This window comes from Rhineura floridana, chromosome 20 (genome assembly GCF_030035675.1).
Source record: "Rhineura floridana isolate rRhiFlo1 chromosome 20, rRhiFlo1.hap2, whole genome shotgun sequence".
Classification (NCBI taxonomy): domain Eukaryota; kingdom Metazoa; phylum Chordata; class Lepidosauria; order Squamata; family Rhineuridae; genus Rhineura; species Rhineura floridana.
In genome coordinates, this window is record NC_084499.1 from 2,472,951 (window position 1) to 2,495,682 (window position 22,732).

The 22,732-nt window shown below is 45.9% G+C and overlaps 1 protein-coding gene across 1 annotated transcript in view; it reads right to left on the bottom strand.

Annotated features, from left to right (window-relative positions):
• The window catches only part of ENTPD2 (ectonucleoside triphosphate diphosphohydrolase 2), a 58,539-nt gene extending 37,041 nt beyond the window's left edge, over positions 1-21,498 (bottom strand). Inside the window, exon 1 of the mRNA XM_061604135.1 lies at positions 21,295-21,498. Coding sequence (XP_061460119.1) covers positions 21,295-21,426 — 132 coding nt within the window. The 5' untranslated portion in view covers positions 21,427-21,498. The remainder of the gene's footprint in view (positions 1-21,294) is intronic.
• Between the last annotated feature and the right edge of the window lie 1,234 nt (positions 21,499-22,732).

The window sequence follows — 22,732 nt, forward strand, 5'->3', positions numbered from 1 at the left end:
TTTATTTTATTTTTTTTTTAATTATTTGTTTTTGAGAAGTTTGAAGATGTTTTTAGTGGTTCGTCTCTTGTTTTCCGCCCTGGGCTCCTTCTGGGAGGAAGGACAGGAATGAAATTTACATCATCATCATCATCATCATGATGACCAGGGCCAGTGCCAGAGGGTGGCCAGGTCCGGTTCTGGCCGGGCCGCTCATTAGGGTGGGTGGGTAGCGCTCTCTTCCATGATCCATGGCAGTGTCGGCTCTTGGCCCTGCCACGGATCACAGAGAGGCAGCTCCCAGGCACCCCCCTACTACTGCACAGGCCCACGATGCCCACCTGCATGCCCCACCAACCTTTCCCTTGAAGTAAACGCTGGATGCACTGCGGGCACATGTTTACCATCAACCAAGATGGCAGCCAAGGCTTCCCTAAGGGGCTAATGCCCCTGCCACCATCTTGGTTGATGGCAGGCATTCGCACACAGCGTGGCCAGCATTCACTTCAATAGAAACGTAGGTGAGACATGCAGGTGGGTGCCAGGGGCCAGGGCTGGCTGGTGCCCAAGGGAACTGGCATGCCTAGCGCTGGCCCTGATGATGATGATACAAACCAAACAGAGCCATCCTTTTAAATTTGCACTCCTACAAATTTTGCAATGCAGTTCTCCAGCAACGTACTATATACAAAAATGCATATATTAATGTAAAGTGTGCATAAAAATTCATATATTAGTGGAAATAACATACCAAATGGATAATTTTAGGGAAACTAAAATTGACAGATTTGGAACTAAAGTTGACTTATTTGCATGTCCCTATTCTCTGGACGCCTCCCATATTTTAGAGGTTTTAGGGTTTTTCTTCCTGTTGGACAATCAAGGGAAAACTTTTTAACTGGTTGCTATATAAAGGATTGGAAACTAATTGTGATTCAAAACTAATTGTGGAAAGGAATTTTTTTTTTACTGTTTGATCGGCTGATTTTCCTGCCCAGAAACTGTGAATAGGCTTCATGCTGAGCTACACACATTGGAAAAAGCAGAAATTAGGCCTGAGTTACAGCCTAGGTGTCCAGCCAGCCAGCTAACTGTAGTGCGCATAGCCACCAAGAGCTTCGGCTATGAGGAGGTATACAAATGCAATAAATAAATAAATCAAGTACTCAAGAAAAATAGCTACTATGATTGTAAGTATAGTGAGTGCTTTAAAAGAGTAAAGGGTAACTTAGGATAGATCTTTTTCAGATCACTTTAAGTTAGCTCCTTATTTCACTCTATAACATAAAGGAGGTGTGAAAACTGGAGGAAGAAATATCAATAATTTAAGATATGCAGGCAATACCATACTAGCAGAAACTAGTAATGATCTGAAACGAATGCTGATGAAAGTTAAAGAGGAAAGTACAAAAGCAGGACTACAGCTGAACATCAAGAAGACTAAAGTAATGGCAACAAAAGATTTATGTAACTTTAAAGTTGACAATGAGGGCATTGAACTTGTCAAGGATTATCAATACCTCGGCACAGTCATTAACCAAAATGGAAACAATAGTCAAGAAATCAGAAGAAGGCTAGGACTGGGGAGGGCAGCTATGAAAACACTAGAAAACGTTCTCAAATGCAAAGATGTACCACTGAACGCTAAAGTCTGGATCATTCAGACCATGCTATTCCCAATCTCTATGTACAAATGTGAAAGCTAGACAGTGAAAAAAGTGGATAAGAATCAACTCATTTGAAATGTGGTATTGGAGGAGCAGATACCATGGACTGCGAAAAAGACAAATAATTGGATGTTAGAGAGAGGGCTTTTTCAATTGTGGCCTCCACCCTATGGAACTCCCTTCCAAATGATCTCCGCCAGGCCCCCTCTACAATGAGTTTCCGCCAGGCAGTGAAGACCTGGCTCTTCAGGCAGGCCTTTGGGGTGGGCTAGATTTTACCATTATCGCTTTTAGATTTTAATGTTATTGTATTGGTGTGTCATTTTGTGTTATTTTGTTCATTTTGTAAATCATCCAGAGTGGCTGGATGGCCAGCCAGATGGGCGACTAAGAAATCCAATAAATTAAATTAAATTAGAACAAATTAAATCACTAGAAGCTAAAATGATGAAACTATCATACTTTGGACACATCATGCGAAGACATGATTCACTAGAAAAGACAGTAATGCTAGGAAAAACAGAAGGGAGTAGGAAAAGAGGAAGGCCAAACAAGAGATGGTTTGATCAAGGAAGCCACAGAGCTGAACTGACAAGATCTGAACAGGGTGGCTCATGACAGATGCTCTGGGAGGTCGCTCATTCATAGGGTCACCGTAAGTCGTAATCAACTTGAAGGCATGTAACAACAACAAGCAAGAAGCACCCAACCCCGCTCTATTCATAATAGGTGCAGAATAAACAAACTCTTACTTCTTACTGCAGGCAAACAAACATGCTTCTTTATTGCTGGCTGGGTAGAGAACAGAACACAGCTGAAACTGAAATTGGAAAGCAGAGCAAAGGAAAGTCCAAGGGGTGGAGTCTAGCTTTAGCCCACAATACAAAGTTCTAATATTTAACCTTTCAAGGGTCATGTTACAATACTGGCTATTTTTTTCAGGATCACTTAAGTAAATAAAGGGAGATTGCGTTGATGAAAAATCCACCCTCAGTCAGGGAAAGTCTTGAGTAAGCAGACTTTGAGGGACTCTTCCAGACAAGGCTTTTGTTGCACAAGCGCCCTGCCTCATTCAAGGGGCACAAAGCACAGATCGGAGGGAGGGGTGCTGCACCCATTTGCTCTACCCTGGCTACGGGGCTGCCTGTACCTCTCCAGAGCTCCTGGAAAGCTGGCAGCAGCCCCTCATACCTCTAGGCCTCGGGGAGGTGGCTTCCCTCTCCACACTGCCCTCCTCCTTGCCCCCGGGGCCGCATCTCTCCTCCTGCTCCCCTCCTTCAGCCAGTTCTGCAGCACACAGCCCCCCCCTTCCCTGGGCCCTGTTTAGGCTTCACCCTCTCAGTCCCCTTTTATCCTCAGCCTAAGACTATCTCTCCTCAGTTTCCCCCCTGAAGCCTCTGATGTTCCCATCTATCAACTGCCGGTCTCTTCAGCCTTAAATTTTTCATCCCCTTCCTCCTTTCCCCTCTTCACGCCCCCCATTCTCCTTGTCCTAATGTTATTATTTATTTGTCCCATTTATGTCCCGCCTTTCCTCCAAAGAGCTAAAGGTGGCAGACGTGGCTCTCCTCCTCCATTTTATCCTCACAACAGCCCTGTGGGTAGGTTAGGCCAAGAGACTGACTGGCCCAATATCACCCAATGGGCTTCATGCCTGAGTAGGGATTTGAACCCTGGTCTCACAAGGTCCCAGTCCGACACCCTATCCACTATACCATCCCTCTGGTTCTCCTGCAACACACAACACAGCCCCTCCTCTCCCTAGGGGACCCACTTTTCTTCTTGGCCTAGTACCATGCACCCTCCTCCCTTGTTTTCCTGAGGCCTTTTATCTTTATTTATTATTATTATTATTTATTAAATAATAAATATTAAATATTATATCCTGCCCTTTCTCCCCATAGGAGCCCAGGACAGTTTTATCTTTCCATCCAGAATAGATCCCTGCCTGCTCTCCTTCACACTTTCAGCCCCATGCCTGCTCTCCCCCCCCACTCCTCACAGAATCATAGACTAGTAGAGTTGGAAGGGGCCTATAAGGCCATCAAGTCCAACCCCCTGCTCAATGCAGGAATCCAAATCAAAGTGTTCCCGACAGATGGCTGTCCAACTGCCTCTTGAATGCCTCCAGTGTTGGAGAGCCCACCACCTCTCTCTATCTCCTCACATGCCTTCCCATTTGTTATTTATTTATTAAATTTCTATCCCGCCCTTTCTCCCAGAAGGCGCCCAGGACAGCAAACAAAAACACTAAAATCACTATAAAACTTCTTAAAAACAACTTCTTCAAAATAATACTAAAACAAAACAAAACATCTTAACAGCATCTTTGTTAAAAATAAGCAGCTTTTTAAAAAAAAAATCTTAAAAAGCAATTCCAACACAGACTGGGATAAGGTCTTTACTTAAAAGGCTTTGCCAGCTCCTTTGCAGCACATGGCACCCTCCCAAACATCCCTGGGCCAAAGTTGGCTTTTACCGGTCAAGTGGATAATAGAGTTTTTGGCAGATGCAGTGACATCCTGAAAACGGCAACCAAAATGAACGAGGGATGATAGAGCAGCTCCCCTATGAGGAAAGTTTACTTCTTTGGGAGCTTTTTTAGTTTAGATAAAAAGGCGCGTACCTGCAACCACCCATTGCAATCTTTTCTCCACAACCTTTAGCCATTCCTCCCCAAACTGGGACATTCAAACTGACAGCCAGCCCATGTTTCCGGCACATCTGATATTCATCTGTGCCTCTGTCCCCTCCTTCCCCTCCCATTTTTAAGCCAGGCTCCCCCGGAGCTATTGAGCTACAAATGCGCAACGCCAGTCTTTCCATAAACAATACCTCTGGAGCTCTCTGCAGCAGAAAGCAGTCCCTTTCCTAACCACGACACATCTGTAGCACAAACCCCAGCCAGAAACACCCCCCCAACAAACCCCTCTGTTTCCTTGATAAGCCCACGCAGAAGGGCCTGGAGGGATGTCTGTCTGTTTTCCCCCCCTCCTTTGAGTGGAAAATCTAGAGCTGGGACTCTGACCTTTACAAATTCCAAGACAATATGTGCCTGTGATTGCCAAATGCATGGCCCATGAAGACCATGGAGTTCTTGGAGAGTCAACAAGCTCAGGAAGAGGACCTGGGAGCTGCAAAAAATAATGACGAACCCTAAGAGGATCAGGCCAAGGATCCATCAAGTACAACCTCCCCAGCAGCCAACCAGAGGATTCGAGGAAGCCCACAAGGAGGGCACAAAGGCTAGAGCCCTCTTTTGTTGCTGTCCAACATCTGGTATTCAGAGCAAAACAGCCTCTGAAGATGGAGGCGCCATCGAACAAGTGCCACAACGCAAGATGAGCCCTGCTGAGGCAGACTAAAGCCCACCTAGCCTGGCATCCTGTTCCCCACAATCACCAACCAGTTGCCTCTGGGGAAACTCGACAGTGCAGGATATGCAGAAAATCCTCCGAGTCCCAGGTTCAAAATCCCTGACATTTTCCAGCAGGGCTGGGAAAGGCCAGATTCTGAAACCCTGGAGAGCGACCGTCAGCCAGGGTAGACGGCGGTGAGCACGACAGACAGCTGCCTACCTAGAATTGTAAAGTCCCGGGGGGGAGGACTGGAAAAATGGGATGGAGGGGATGAGTTTCAGGGGAGGGGTTCCCATTTCCTCTGAATTTTTCCATTTTTTGCTGAGCCTTCACATCTTTCTTCCTATTCTAGCTTCTGTTATTCCAAAGTTTGTGTCAGAATTGTATACACCTCTATCATTTCCTGCCCCCTCTTAGATCATCTCTTTTTCTCATTAAAAAGAAAAAGAAAAAGAAAAAAAAGAACAGCCCCAAATGTTGTCACCTTTCCTCATAGGGGAGTTGTGCTGTCGTTGTACCCCTTATAGATCCAGCTGATCACTGCACTGTGCAGGTGAGGGCCTCCTGCAGATACCATCTTATCAGGAGCTCCGTTCTGCACAACATAGGAAGCAGACCCTTAGTGCAGTCGCATCTACCCTTTGGAATTCCCTCCCCTTAAATATTAGACAGGGAGGACCATCTCTTTTATCTTTTTGGCGCCTACTGAAGACCTTCCTCTTTCAAAAAGCCTTTTAAGTAGAGACCTTATCCCAGTCTCTGTGTGAGCTGGAACTGCTTTTTAAGATTTTTAAAATGCTTTTTCTAAAATATATGTTTTTAAAGATGTTTTGTTTTAATATGTTTTAAAGCCTGTTTTCAAGATGTTTTAGAGTGTTTTTAGTGTTTTGTTTGCTGCCCTGGGCTCTTTCTGGGAAGAAGGGTGGGATATAAATTTAACAAATAAATAAATAATAGTCCACAAATTGCTTTGGTTACCTTTTTCTCCATCTTCTCTTCTTTTGAAATGGGTTGTTTATTGATATCCTTAATGAACAGGGAGATAAGAGAGAGGCCTTTACCATGTTTACTCCCCTGGCAAGCAGGGGTGTAGTCATGCAGGGTCTCGGGGGTGGTGGTGTCTTAGACCCTTTACTTTTTAGGGAGCAGGGTCCTTATTTCTCCAGCATCCTATGAACTAATTGGCACGAAAGGGGAGTGTGTTTGCCACTGAGAAGAGTCTTCTAACATGCTTCCTTGTCCTTTCCTGAGGATTGGAGCCAATCAGAGCAAAAGGAGGTGAGTCGAGCACTGAGAAGACTCTTCTCAACAGCTTACACTATTTTCTTTCATGCTTATTGGTTCCTACGCATTATCAAGGATCTCATTCTCAACCCCACAGCAAAAAAAATGGGGAGGGGGCATGGCTGTGATTAACATGAAGGAACCCTGCACTTCTGAATTTGCCACTACCCTACTGCTGGCAAGGAAATCCTAACCCTACTACAGCTCCAAAACTCTGTGCGTGTTCTAAAACTCATGGGCTAGGGGACTTCCCAGGAGGATCGCTCCACCTGTGCTGCCTCTGAGACGGGCTTGGATGAAACTTTTTCATTTTTAAAACCAGTCAGAAGGGCTTTTTGACTGGGGATAATTTCTTCCGGATAAGGAAGAAACTTAGAGATTTCCCACACAGCTTTGTTGTGTTTGTTGGAGACTGGAACTCATTAGAATTGTCTGTGAAAGAAGGTCTTCCAGCAGCTCGGACGGAGCTAGGATTTCTAGCTAGCTCAGCTGATTAAGTGAGCCATTTTTTTTTCTTCAAAGAAAAACGGATTAACAGGCAAGCATTCTCCTGTCTACGCTCATTATTTTGTTATCTATACAGCTAAAGAGATTTGTCAAAGAACCAGCAATTAACAAACCCTGGGTGAGTCATAACCTTCTCTTTTATTCACGGAACTAAGGGGAAGAAAATAAAAATAGCCTATCTTTTTTTTAATTGCAAAAAGTTGGCATGGAAATCAGCATTATAAAGATTACAAACAGATGAGGGGTTTCTAATTGGAAGAGAAATTTTTTTTTTCATTTTTTAAGACTTTTGAGTAATATATGTCTGGGACTATTTTTTCCGGTCTACTTTTTTCTTTTTTCTTTTTTTGATGAATCTGCTCATTCTTTCTGCTACTAGTTATTTGGATGCTGTGAACTAAAGCTGTTTTTGCACTTCTGGACATATAAGAGATAAGGAAGTCTGTGCTGTCTAGAGTGTGACATCAGTTGGTTTGAAAGATTAACTCCTTTGTAACTGGGTAAAGAAATAAACTGTTCTTTGCTTGGGACATTGAAAATTGAAGGAGTTTTGTTCCTTTGGTTTTAAGAATGACAATTAAGAAGATGGTTGAGACCATGGATGTACAAGAAGGGACTTTATCTTTAGATATGTTTCAGAAAATAATGAATGGGATTAAGCTAACAAAACAAGAACTGAGAAATAACAGACAAGCGTTGAAAATTGATTTTTGCGAAATGAGACAGGAGCTGAAAGAAATTCAGGATTCTATGAGAAAGGAGAATAAAGATAGATCTGGAAAACCAAAAAAGGATGAAAGAGAAATTAAAGGCAAGGTTCAAACTATGGAGATTGGATTAAATATGGACTTGGAAAAAGATTTGGATTTCCTGGCTGTGATGGATCCTGGAGACAAATATTACGGTTTGGAACTCAGCGCTGTCCCTGAAGGAATTGATGAAGAGATTGGAGATAAAGATATTATCGGTTCAAAAAAATTCTTGGACTGGAAGGATTTGATGGAACTTGAAATGGAGAAAGTTTACAGAATTAATCCCTGTTTTGTGTCAATGGAAAAACCTTCAAGAGATGTGCTAGTGTATTCTGTAAAAAAGAGGAACAGAGATGCGGCTTTGCAACAATACTTCAGTGATACGTTCGGAATTGATGGCAAGGAAATATCTGTGATAAAGGAAATTCCTATCAGACTCTTGTTATATGACTATGACAGCAAGATTATTGGGCGCGTAAAGATGGAAGATGGAACCAACACGGATAATGGAAGAAGAGCGATTTGAAATTACTGGACTTAGTAGATTTGATGAGTTGGATTAATTGACATGTCTATCTAGAAAAAAATTGATGGACATATATCTCAAGGATTGGAAACTTCTCTTTGACTTTTTGTGGAACAATAAAATGATATGATGTTAATGAGATTTGATACCAACTAAGATAACCGCTGGAGGAAGGTGATTTTATAATCTATTAAGAGACAGGCTTGTTATATATTATAGACTTATAGCTGAACTACGACAAATCGGAAGTCAATAGTTTTTTTTTTCTTTTTTATTGTATTAGTTATTAATTTGTGTTTTTTCTTTTTGTATTGTTTTGGTTTTGAAAATTTGAATAAAAATTAATTGAAAAAAATAAAACTCATGGGCTAGGGGGAAGTGGCGACTGCAAAAGTACCTTGGACAGCTCCTTGAATGTTCGGACTAAAACCACAGAGTGGATTCCGCTGCCCCACTGACTTGGAGTCACCAGCCGCCACTGCTTAGGGGCATATTTGTCTACTTAAAGCTGTGGAAAGGTGCTATCTATTACCCTAGGCCTAATGTCATGTGGGGGGCAAGGAGGTTGTAGAAGGAGAGAGAAAAGGGGCACACTGCCCGCTACTGGCTCCAGCCCCATGGGCTACCAGCCTGGAGTCTGTGGCACATTGCCTCCAAGGGAGTGCAGTCCTGGGCAGAAAAGTTTCCCCACTAGAAGCACCAGTGAATGTCTTCCAGACAGACACCCTACCAAGAAGTATTTGTGATGATCACAGGACGGTGTGCGCAAGTTGGATATTTTTATGTGACACAACATTCACACAGCAGTTTCCATTCAGCCTGTGGGGATGCTCAGACCTGACTTTTCTCTGTCAGGCCACTTCTGGCAAATCATTCCCTGACGCCAGGTTCAGCTGGAGGCTTTTAGCTTTCAGTTACGCCAAGTTATATTACTAATGACACAAAAATGATACTAATCCTGCCCAGAGATGTAGCAGAACTGCCTGAATATACCCACTCCTTCCCAGAGAAGAGTGGCTGGATGGATCCAAACTCTGAGCAGGAAATCATACAGAGACACAGCGACCAACCTCCTATGTGGTTTGGTCCTAAGGATTCACAGGAGGCTTTAATTGCTCTGTGCATTACTGTGCTAAAACAATTGGTGGGGGAGGAGGCTCCTTTTTGGTCTCAAGCTGTAAAACAGCAGCAGAAGGATCCTACTGAGGAGGTCCTTAAAAAGAGGAAGAGGTTTGTAGTCGTTCAATGGTTGTGTAAAACAAAAACAAAAACCAACCCAACACTGCTTTGCACCTCCAAGAGCATTTTCCCATTCATTTTAACAATGCAGCAGAAACTGAAGGTGGCAATGAGGATTTGTGTTTCCCCTTCAGAGAATGCTCTTATTTAGCATATTTTGCAAGGTATTTCCTGCAGTCCAAAGCCTGTTGCAATTCATGGTCATGGCAGGATAGATATTGGACTGCCCAGCCTCAGGACTAATCAGCTACCTCTAAGAATGGGAGGAACTGGAGAGAAAGTCACCCCAGCTATGCAAAGATCATCTGACCAGCCTTCACCAGCCTCATGACCTCCAGAGGTTTTTGACCACAACTTCAGTTGGGCAGCACAGCTGTGCTGGCTGGGGGCTGGTAAGAGCTGTAGACCAAAATGTCTCAGGGGAAACCAGGTTGGCAAAGCCTGCTCTTGACCATCCCCCCTTCACTGTTTGCACACAGCCTCAACTTTCATCAACTGCACTGACTTGTCAACTAACTAGTGTGTACAAATGACACCTTCAGCCAGAGCCGACGGAATGCTCCTGAGCATTCCATTGCACCCATCTACAGGAATCTACTAAATGGAATGGTCAGAGTAATCTTCCTTATGCATCAAAGGTTGTGCAAGATAAAAACAAAAAGCACTAGTGGAAGCTGATTAGGCAAGGCCAGAACAGTGACTCATGAAGAGATACAGTGAATAACCTCCTCACTGTGGTGGTTTCTTTAGACCCGGGATGGAACACTTGCAGTCCAGCAACACCGCAGAGGGCCACAGCTTTGATCTTGTACACCGCTTCCATGTCTTTATGCTGTGAAGCCATCTGTAAATTTGTTTAATGGTAACAAGGGCCAACATCCCCAACCATCATTGCTCTACTGCCTGGCCTGTTGAGAACATTTGGAGGGCCCCCGCAGGTTGACCCTCCCTGCTTTAAGCTCACAGAAGCCTTTTCTCACTGGGTGCATTTGTCCCAGCTATCCTCTTGCAGCATACAATTCAGGGACAGCCACTCAAATCAGTTCACGGCACCCACGAGTCTTCTTAAAACTTTGGCCCCCAACGAGAAATGCACAACCGCGCTGGTTGCACAAAGGAGGCTGCTGCTTCTGCTGCTGGTTGCTTCCTTTGATAGCCTGATCACCCATCCAGGACTCCTACCAGAAAACATTGTCGGAAACCATTTGAAAGGACAGAGAGAGAGAGAGAGAGAGAGAGAGAATTCAAGAGCTCCTCATTAAAGCAGCTAGCTCTTGCTGCTTTTGGAAACAGCCCAAGACTGACCTCTCGATCTCTTGGAGATGTCCTGGCTCTCAATCAACTGTGCAGAGAAGGGATTTTTCTGAGCACACAGAGCACTCATTCTGAGCACACAGAGCAGTGGCTGAACAGCTTTCACAAAGAACAGCTCTGGGATTCCCAGAAAACAATCAACTGCAGCTTCTCTGTCTCCTGATTTAACATTATTATTAATATCACAGTCACCGTCTTTACACAGAGCCCACTGAGCACAGGGCACTTTGCAAGAAGGACAAGAGTTTGCAAGAAGCCAAGGAAACCTCTGCAGCCCTGCAAATGCTGCTGAGCTCTAACTCGCAGCAGCTGCTGCAGCTAGCATGGCCAGTGGTCAGGGCTGAGGGGACTTGTAGTCCAGTAGTATCTGGAGGGCCACAGATGTGACCCAGCCCTGGTTCACGATCTAAAATTTGAGGAAAGGAAGGTAAGGATAATGTCATCATGTGTTACTTCCATTTACACATAACTCAACTTGAGAGCCAGTGTGGTGTCATGGTTCGAGTGTTGGACTAAGACCTGGAAGACCAGTTTGAATCCCCACTCGGCCATGAAGCTCACTGGGTGACCTTGGGCCAGTCACTGCCTCTCAGCTCACAGGGTTGTTGTGGGGATTAAACAAGGAGGGGGAAACCATGTACGCCACTTTGAGCTCCTTAGAGAAAAGATGGGATATAAATATAAATATAAATAATAATAAACAATAACAATAATAACGAATACTACTACTTAATGGCTGGGCAGACTCAGTATAGCGTTGGAACAGGGAGAGGATAATTCTGTCAACGGCTACGAGCCACAATTGCTATGCTCTCCCTCCACTGTCAGAATCATAAGTGGGGATTGCTACTACACTCTGGTCCTTCTTACAGTCTTTCCATTGGAACATCTGGTTGACCACTGTGAGAACAGGATGCTGGACTAGACAGGTCCCCCACCGGGCCCTTCCTGACATCGCATCATCTTGCGACAGCAAACTCTGTTGTTTCCCACTGCTCTACTTAAGCCCACCAACACTCCCAGAGAAAGGGTGGGATACAAATTGATTTTTTATAAAACCCAGAAAGAAAGGAACAGGGTTTCAGGATTGCTCTTGTTTTAAGACCTGCCCCTTGGGAGACTTACTTATGAAGTCATGCTTTGGCATATTTACAGAAAAGTCATGGAGAGATCCAGCTGGAAAGGAAGGAAGGAAGGAAGGAAGGAAGGAAGGAAGGAACGAACGAACGAACGAACGAACGAAGGAACGAAGGAAGAAGTGAGCACATGGCATTTATATAACTCCTGAGCGACTTGAACGTTAATCTGGAGGAAGGAACAAGAAACAGCAGAGAAATCTCCAAACTCGTAAGAAGAAAAAGTGGAGCATCAGGGCACAGGAACCAAAGTGTTGGCAACAGAGCAACATTCCAAATAATTCCTTCGATTTCCTTCTACTCAAAGATATTCAGGCAAGGAGTGCCAATGCCAAAATAACATCACCCATGCACAAAAGGGAGGTCAGCAAGCGCAGGGCAGCTCCAAAGTTTGCAGAAGTAGAAAAAAAATCTGGTGAAAAAAATAGGGGGGGGGCTCTTCCCTTTCTAAATCCAGCTTGGACAAGAGGCTAATGTAAGGACAAAATATGGAGAAACCAATTGGTTCCCCATCGGAAAGGGTGTGAGACCGGGGTGTATTTTATCACCCTATTTGTTTAATCTATATGCAGAACATATCAAACGGAAAGCAGGATTGGACCAAGATGAAGGAGGTGTGAAAACTAGAGGGAGAAATATCAATAATTTAAGATATGTAGACAATACCACACTATTAGCAGAAACCAGTAATGATTTGAAATGAATACTGATGAAAGTTAAAGAGGAAAGCACAAAAGCAGGACTACAGCTGAACATCAAGAAGACTAAAGTAATGACAACAGAAGATTAAAGTAACTTTAAAGTTGACAATGAGGACATTGAACTTGTCAAGGATTATCAATACCTCGGCACAGTCATGAACCAAAATGGAGACAATAGTCAAGAAATCAAAAGAAGGCTAGGACTGGGGAGGGCAGCTATGAGAGAACTAGAAGAGGTCCTCAAATGCAAAGATGTATCACTGAACACTAAAGTCAGGATCATTCAGTCCATGGTATTCCCAATCTCTATGTATGGATGTGAAAGTTGGACAGTGAAAAAAGTGGATAAAAGAAAAATCTACTTATTTGAAATGTGGTGTTGAAGGAGAGCTTTGTGCATACCATGGACTGTGAAAAAGACAAATAATTGAGTGTTAGAACAAATTAAACCAGAACTGTCACTAGAAGCTAAAATGATGAAACTGAGGTTATCATACCTTGGACGCATCATGAGAAGACATGATTCACTAGAAAAGACAATAATGCTGGGAAAAACAGAAGGGAGTAGAAAAAGAGGAAGGCCAAACAAGAGATGGATTGATTCCATAAAGGAAGCCACAAACCTGAACTTACAAGATCTGAACAGGGTGGTTCATGACAGATGCTCTGGGAGGTCGCTGATTCATAGGGTCCCTATAAGTCATAATCGACTTGAAGGCACATAACAGCAACAAAGCAAATTGGTTGATGCATTAACCTAAACGCTTTCCCAAGCTCTCCCCTTTACCAAGCTCAAGATGCTAAAAGACTGCTGCACATTCAGGGCAGGTTTTTGGCTGCCAGCCTGCCCAGTGGGCCTCAGCACAATTATGCAAGATTGTTCCCAGGCTTTTTAAAAAGATCTCTGCTACCCTGGCAAATCACCACTCTCAAACTTGGCCCGGGTGCCAAGGGATTTAAAGAGATTTACATACCAAACATGGGAGGCAGGATCAGGGCACTGTGTCCAAACAGAGGCCATGCACCCTCCCCCAAGAGGTGGGGGGGGAACCACTCCAAATGCAATCCTCCTAGCAACCAAACCTATGCATGTAACCAAAAGCAGAAACTCCCCTGAATAATCTCTAAATTATTTCACATCTGCTGATGAGCCTTTCATTTACTGTATAACACAGGTCAGTAATTATTTTTCCCATGGTGCAGATTAAGGTGACTGAGGAGCCAGAATGTGAATTCAGCCTGAAGCAAGATTCGAACTCACAGTTCCATGTTCCCCACCTCACTCTCTCACTCGCTCGCTCCCATTTCATCTACTTGAGCAGACTGCCCTAGTCATCCCCCTTCTATGGCTCTATAGATTCCATGTTCACAGTTGAAGAATCTTGACTATCTTCTTCTAAGCAACCGTTTCTAGTCCATATGGAAGCAGTGATAGCCTTGAAAGCATGCAGCCAATGTCCTGGTGACACCACAGAAGTGACAAAGAGCCATGCCAAAAGGGGGAAGTTGATTAATCCACGTACGGGAGTATAAAAATGGCCTCTGTGAGTCAGACCGAGATTCATCTGATCCAGCATTCAAGAAGATGCCTTAAGAAAGCCTGCAAGTAGGAGGTGGGAAGTGATGGATATTTCTGAATCGTTGGTCTACTACCCCATCTGTTCGAAGCGGTAGACTGCCTCTGCACATGGAGGTTTTATTTACCTCTCAAGGCTTCTTTTCTGTCACGAACCCTTTGAAAGAAGGGGCGGGGAACCTGTGGCGCCTTCCAGATGTTGCTGGGCTCCGCCTTCCATCAGCCCCAACCAGCACAGTCAACGGGCAGGGAAGATGGGCTGCAGGCAACAACATCTGCAGGGCCACAGATTCCCCCTCACCTTGCTAGGGTGAGCCCCCATCACCTTTCATTTTGCTTTGTTGTTTCTTCTTCTTACATTTATATTCAACCTGCCTTCCATCACGGAATCTAAGCTGGCACGCATGCAGTTCCTAGGTGGCCATCCACCCATCCAGTCACTGGCCAGTCTCAGATCCCATCAGCCCCATCCAGGGATCGAGTGCAGCAACATCTGGGGAGTTGCAGGCTCCCCACCTCTGAGCCAGCCCTTTAAATTCTTTTAATGGTGTCCATCGTGATTCATGGCAGCTTTGTAAACATAAAGGAAAGTTAGCAAATTCCCTGACATTTATTCAGGTCTGGTACATGCCTGCGCAGGGAAGAGATCAGATTGCGTTGGTTCAAAATGCAGATAGCCCTGTCTCTTTAAAAAAAAAAAAAACCATAAGGAAGTCTCTTTCGCAACCTCCCTGCACAGCCTTGCTCCATTTGCAAATTGCACTTGCGAGATATATCCTTAAATGTTCAGCCTGAATCGGCCTAAATGTGCCATTTCCTAACTGTGCACCACAATTCACGGCGTCACCCATTCTTGTTGCTTATCTCTTTTCCCTTAGAAAGGAGACAATGGACGGGGGGGGGGGAGCGGGGAATGAGCAGCTGTGCCGAAAACAAAACTTAAAGATCAGGAGGGTAGGTTGAGAATTGCCACAATCCCGTGTTTACTTAAGGCAGGGAAAGTACATGACACGTTAGGCAACAGTTTCCACTATGATGACTCAAGAGGGCTTCCCCACTCCAGCCTTACCTCATATCTCCTCTCCTGACAACAGACGTTGTACCTGCCCCATTTGATGGGAACATAGATATGGAACAAACACAGCCAGGAAGGATGTGCCCAGCGCAATACATTGGATTGAAGGTGTCCTGTTTGTCTGGGACAGCGCTCAGCACCTGAAAAGTGCCCAACCAGATGCCCAGATGGAAAGACGTTCAGAGGATCTCCTAAGAAGGCTAACTTTAAGAGGAAAGAGTCCAGGAATTGCACGTGTGGGGCCTGAAGATGGGGCGAGAGGATTTGTTAACAAACTTGATCTTGGGGACACTAAAAACTAAGAGGACGCCTGTGTACTCCATCGACAGAGACTCTTAAATTCGCCAGCATCATCATACTTCCACGGTCACGGTTCAGACTGGAAGCACCTTAAGGCAGCGACCCTACCACCTCTGCTAATATTTCTCTGTAAACTCATGTTGATTCTTGTATAATCAATTGTGTTTTTATGATGGTTTATTATTTTAAACTTGTATTGACTTTGTATGTGCGGGAAGCCAACTGAAGGGGGCTGGATCCCAAAAGCGGGCAGACAGGAAGCGTTTTTAAACAAACACATATAGGGTGGTGTACATTCACCACCCCTATATACAAAAGAACAACAAGGAATTTGATCTAGCAGATTACTTTATTTGCTGGCTAAGGATGTGGCAAGAATCACGAGTGATGACTCAGCTTTAAAAGGGGGTTAGGCAAGTTCATGGGGATCCCTAAGACAAAGGGACATAAGCTAGGTTGATGAAGGGCTATTAGCTATGATCTCCAAATGGAACATCCATGCTCAGAGGCAGTCTACCTGTCAATACCAGTTGCTTGGTGGAAAGGCTGGCTTCTTCTTCATGCCCTGCATATGGGCATCTGGCTGGTGAAAAGGAGAGTAGACAGACAGACCTTAACCCTGATCCAGCAGAGTGCTTCTTCTGTTTTGATGTTTGAAAGACGACAAGGAGCCAGATTCAATCTTCCATATTTATTTCCTAGGTGACTTTGTTTGGAGGCCAGCTTCAGAAGGTGGTGAGGACTGAAGCTCAAGGGCTTTGTCCTGCCCCCAAGGACACTATCTTCAGTTGGAAGGGATCTAGGCCAATCCCATCAATGCAGAAGGCCACTGGAACAACATCCCTGAGAGGTAGGCATTGCAGGCTCCGCTTTAAAATCTCTCACTGAGACCATCTGCCCCACTGTCAGGCAGTTTCCCCTAAAATTTAGTCTAAAGCCTTTTTCTTGCAATTGGAACCCACTGCTCTGAGTCCACTCCTCTGGAGCATCAGAAAATAGAATTTGGGTCCATCATCTATGTGACAGCATTCAAATATCTGAAGATAGCTATTATCTGATTATTAAAAAATTATCAGCCATCTTTCCAAAATAAAAACACACACACTAAAAATCCTCCCAAGAAGACACTTCAAACTAAGGATGGAAAGATCTTATTTTGGTCCTCTGAGTTTCTCCTTCTTCCAATCTTAAATTCAGTTCTCCACATTTCTACAGCAATGTGCATATTTCTTTTTTTAAATCCTCATGAAAAATTCTTCAGCATTTTAGTACAAACTTCTAAAAAGACCATTTTTGTCTGCACTTCTGACTAACAGACATCTTTTGCAAGCAATTGCTCTTAATATAATGCATGTTTGTGTGCTATTTTCACTAATGTAATGTATCACTAGTGTAATGGGCTCCTGCTGGGAGGAAGGGCAGGATATAAATCAAATAATAAATAAATAACTAAAAATAAATAACGCATGCATTTCGTGCAATTCCCCCGCCCCAACATAGACATTTTTGTAAAGATCGTTTGGTTGGAGAATTGCAGTGCTAAATTCAGATAAGTGTGAATTTTGACGGGTGGCTGTGTTTCAGTCCTCATGTTGTTTTGGAAAGTGAGATTGGATAGATTTGGGTTTAAATGTGAACGGAATCAAGTATCTCCCCCAATCCTTTCCACAACCCAATCCAATAAACCACCATATAAAGGAAGGCAGAGGATTTGGGAGTATTTCTAGTAAACAGTGCATTTAGTCTGGACATTGGAAGCTTAAGCTAGATCAGACTATTTGTCATCAAACCCAATGTTATCTACTCTGACTGGCAGCAGCTTGCCAGGGCCTCTGGCAAAGTAGGGTCTTTTCCCATCACCTGCTAGGTGGGCATGCCAGTGACTGACCTGGGACATTCAACAGGTAAAGCAGGAGCTCTGTCACCAAGGGAGGGTCTGGAACCCTCCCTAGTCCAACAGGCGGCCCTCGCACTCTTAAAAAGTTGTTGACCCCTTGCGTTGGCATTTGCAGGCTCCCTTTGGGGTGAACTGAAGAAATATGGCAACTGTTACTCCACACTACTATTGACAGAGAGTTGGTTTTGAGATGGAAGGGTCAGATGCAAACCCTGTTCCAGTCACAGACAATAGTGTAGTGGCAAATTCAGAACTGCAGGTCACACTTCTTGATAGTCACAGCCGCACACCCTCCCCCCTTTTCCCTGCTGGGTTGAGAATGAGATCCTTGTTAATACCTTCTCTCACAACAACAGATGTTCCTTGGAGCCAAAAAGCATGAAAGGGGAGTGTTAGCTACTGAGAAGAGTCTTCTCAGTGGCTGACTCACCTCATTTCACTCTGATTAGCAGGAAAAGACAAGGAAGCAGGTTAGAAGACTCTTCTTGGTGGCTTGTAGGATGCTGGAGACAGGGACCCTGCTCCCAAAAAGGTAAGGGGACTAAGACCCCAGATGACTACACCCCTTGTGACAGAATGTGAAGGTGATGTTCAGTGCAGGTGGATTCCTGCACTGAGCAGGGGGTTGGGCTCGATGGCCTTAAAGGTCCCTTCTATGATTCTATGATCTCCCATCATCCCTGACCATTTGCCACACAGGCTGATGAGGTTGATGAGAGTTGCAGTCTAATAACACCGGGAAGAGCGCCAGGTCTCCCTGCCCTACACCGCTAGGCAGAGCCACCTAACCTGGCCTCAAATTCTCCTAGCAGGCTTTGCACATGAGCTGAATTTTGTCTTCCTTATCAGGTGGCCTTGCACAGTTGGAAAGAGAAGAAAATGACACCATCATCTGGTCCAGATTAGCAGATTCCCCCCCACACACACACACTTTGTTCAAAATGTTACCTGTTTCAAAAGGGGGGGCAAGGCCAGAAGGCTCTCAGACCCAGCCAACAGCCCCTGTTTATACTTTCCACTGTTTCTCAAAAGTACACTCACTTTTGAGTTGTTAACATCAACCTGGGAATGTAACATTATCTTTGATTTCTTTTTAATTCTCTCTCCTCCCCCCGCCCTCTGCTTTGAGCAATACTAGATGAAGAAGTTTGCAACCTGGAAAATGGCATCCTGGTTATTTTATTGGTGCCAATAAGGCCCCAACACAGAGTTCCTGTCACCAGAAGGATTTGCACCCTGGAAAGACCCCAACTTAGAACCCAGGGAGTCCATCAGTGACCCCTCCCCCCACACTCATACACAGTGATTAATTAATAAAATAGAGACACAGGGGTTCAATCCTGTCCTGAAATCATGCCCTCAAACTCAGAGATATATTAGCTTCTGATCTTTGATGGTTGCAGGCTGAGTGTGGTTATTCAAGAGTGAGGGGAATGGCACTCTGGACATGCTCAGAGGTGCTACCACATCTTGCACTACCATTTCACAGCAGTGGTGGCTAATGCCCATTGGGACTGGCAGGGCAGAAAGCAAGTAGCCCAACAGGAAGTTGAGCCAGAATCAATCAACATGCAGAGCGGACCAGTTCTAGTTTTGCCCCCATTCACTTCCCTGCTGAGTTCTACAAGGGCGAAATTGAGATGGAGGAGGAGGAGGAGGGAGCTGACAGCCAGGGCCACCCCCTCGATGGTGGTAGCTAGACAGGCAGTAGGAAGCAGGTGGGGGCTGGCAGAGGGCAGAAGGAAGTTGGTGGGGCAGTGCCCTACTCACCCTAACAGACCAGCCTCTGCCACAGTAGCTGCAGCGATGAGACTCCACCTTGGAAACAGGGGACTGGGGCTCAGGCCTGGATTCAGATCAAGCCCTGAAGGTACCCTTGAATGACAGCGCAAAGAGACGGGCAATCCCTCTTCTTCATCCGAAAGCTAAACTTTTAGGTGTCGAGGACTCTGTCCTCCTCCACCGGCTCACGAAGCAAATCAATGCCCACTTTTTTTGGAGGGGGGAGGGAAATGAACTCCCAAGTGCACCCCATGAGAGAGGCCAAGTCAACAGTTCCCCAAGAACCCATTTCCCTCCTCATCCGGGGAAACCCTGCACCTGGGCAATCAAAAAACCATTGGAAATGAATTTAGATCCACAAACCCTTAAACCTCAGAAACTTCCCAAACTTTACTCTAAGTTTAAAGTTTTAACTTTAAGTTTATGCTTAAACTCCCCAAAGGGAGCTCTGAACCTTTGCAACAAAAGATCAACACAGGAAAGAAATTAGAGTATTGTCCCGAATGACCCCTTCTCGCCCAAAGCAAATCTGGCCACAAACGCCTCCTCTGTTTGACAGAGGTTCCTATGGAAACTATGTCAATCACTGAGCCCCCACCCCCTCTACACCCTAGATGCGACCCTTGCATTTAATCTGGAGCAGGGCTAAGCATTCTCTTTCTTATGTTATTCTCCTGCCCCTCCCCCCCAAAAAATGCAAGGAAAAACTGAACATAGAAATTTTGAGTTCAGTATCGTAGCTTAACCTTTAAAGCTTTCTAGCTTTCAGTTAGGAAAAAAAATAAACGTTGGTTTGTTTTTAACTTAAGAGTTCAGACTCAACTGAAAGTCATAAAATGGGTTTGCAAAGGTGGAAAGGGGGAGAGGAGGGGAATCGCCCCCAGGAAAGTGGAACTAAAGGATCCCCATATTCCTCCAGTCTCAGCCCCCCCCCATAGCTGTGCTTAATTTTTTTAAAGAGGCTACTTCTCAAACTCACCTAGGAACTACATCCGCTTATCATCCACTAACTCAGCCCCCCCACTGCAAATATGTGGGGGGGAGGGCTGTGATTTATTAGCAGTAGCTCTTACATAATCACGTTTTTTTTAAAAAAAAAAACCAAGTATATGTCTAACCCTGACGGGAGATGAGACAATTAGAAATGACAGCTACATGGAACCTCCACATTCAGAAGCAGTCTACCTCCAAATACCAAGCAGTGGGTGGGTGAGAGGCTTCCTAGGTGAGTCAGGTGCACTCCTCCTGGGAAGACCAAGATCTGCCGGAATTTGAGTCTGAGACTGGCTCAGCAAAAGCAGTCCTTGGGTTCTTCGTGATGTGAGCATAAGGCACTCTGCACGTGCTCAGTGGTCACTCTGACACGCTTTTTATTTGCAGGGTGCTCAATGAAAACAGCTTTGGGAGCCAAATTTGAGTGGAGAAGAGTGTGTGAAAAGGTTGTATCCAGTGCTAATCCTACTCAGAGTAGACTCACTGAAACGAATGGATTAAGGAAACCAGGTCTATTAACTGCAGCGGGTCTACTCTGAGTAAGACTAATAGCGCATACAGCCCAAAGCGACCAAGTCCTGGATTTAATCAGGACGTGTGAAGGTGTCTCACACCAAATCAGCCCCTTGGTCTGCCTAGCTCAGCATTGCTTACACGTACTGGCAGCAGCTCCCCGGGGTTCAGAGGAGGGACATTCTTGGAGATGCGGGACCGAACCAGGAGCCTTCTGCGTGCGAGGCAGATGCCTCCTCACTGAGCCACAACCCTTCCCCTGCCAATAAAGCAAGGTGCCAGTCCTCATCGTTACTTTTACGACTCGTTTGATTTATTAGTTCTGAATGTGCAAAGCGCACAGGAAGCTGCCTTATCCCGAGTCAGGCCACTGACCCATCCAGCTCAGTACTGTCCGCTCTGACTGGCAGCAGTGGCTGTCCAGGGTCTCCGACGCGGGAAATTCCCAGCCCCACCTGGGATGCCCTGCGGATTGACCGGGGACCAGCCACTGGCCAAGCAGCGGCTCTGCCCCGAACCCGCCGCCCCGTGCAGCGGGCACATCTCAGTCCCTCTACACGTGCTTGAGGGTGCTCTCGTGCCCTCTTCCCCCGCCCCATACCAAAGAGCTAACTGCGGGAGACAGCGCCGGGGCGGAGCTGGCCGCCGGGGCTGCCCTCGGGGATGGGCGGTCTGCCGACGCCGGGCGGCTTACCTTGAAGACGGGCGGCTCGCGCAGGTTCCTGCTGGAGAGGCAAAGGAGCAGGAGGCCCACCACGGCCGCCAGGCACAGCGCGCCCAGCACCGCCGCCGCCGCCTTCTTGCTGCTGCTGCTCCTGCCGCCCATCCTGCCGGTGCCCGCGCTGTGCCTTGCCTTGCCTTGCCTCCGCCGCCCCGGAGCCGCCGCTCCGCCTCCTTCTGCACAGGGGGCTGGCCCTGCCGGGGAAGGAAGGAAGGCGGGCCGGCGGGCGGGCAGGTAGCTAGGGAACCGCCTCCGCTTCTCCTCCTCCGGGCACAGTAGCCAAGTCAGCCTCGGAGCTCCTCGGAAGGCATAGCCCGCCGTGGCAGCGCAGTAGAACCTCTCTGTGCAGGCGCAGTCTACCACTCGACAGACACACACACCCTAATGGAGACGGGGCAATACCACCAGGAGAGCGTGGTGGCTGGTCAGGGCAGGGATGGGAATTGCCCTCTTCCAGAGGTTGCCGTGCAGTGGTCTGGGGTGGCGGGGTCATAACCCCCCTACTTTTTTGGGAGTCCCAGCCAGGGCCCTATGTAAGAGCTAATCATCATGAAAGGGGATACAGCATGTTAGCCACGGAGAAGAGCCCTTGTCCTTTTGAATTGATTGGAGCCAACAGAGCAAAAGAAGGTGAGTTAGGCACTGATGACTCTTCTCAGCAGCTAACACACAGCCTCCCCTAGCGTGCTGATTGGCTCCTAGGGATGTCTGTTTTAGTGGAGTGGGGAAAAGGTGAGTGACTGGGAGGGGGCATGGTGTGACTGTCGTGGAGGGACCCTGCACTTCTGAATCTGCCACTTCGCGACTGGATGCTGCTGGACTCCATCAGCTAGTATGGGGGTTATACCCCAAGCTTGGAGTGTCAGCCTAGAAGCAGGAAGAGTCCCAGGCTCAAGTTCAAGCCCAGCTGCAAAGGTGGCTGGATGAGGATCCATTGCTATACTGATTGCAAATTCTCCTACCCCACAGGGTTGTTGTGGGGATGCCAGGCTATTATTTCTTTCTTGTGTGTTTTAAAATGTTTAAACCACCCTTCATCCCGAGGCAGTGTGCAGGTGCATGAGCAAAAAATACAAAGGGCACTGAGAACACTCAGGAGTGACTATTTCGTAATTTTCTAAACTGCATGTCATCCAAAACATGTGGTTGCATCCAACTGAGCTTTACTCAGAGTAGACCCATTGAAATCGATGGACTAACTGAGTTGTGCTTATTAATTGCAATGGGTCTCCTCTGAGTAGGACTACCATTAGATACAACCCATGAATGCCAGGGCAATGCATATAAAAATCAAATATTAGCATGATGGTTTTTTTAAAAAACAGTAAAAATCTGAGAATTCATGAACCAAAAGCTATTCACCCGGCTAAGACAAGAGCCGGGGAGGAGTTGGAGCTCAGTGGTTAGAGCA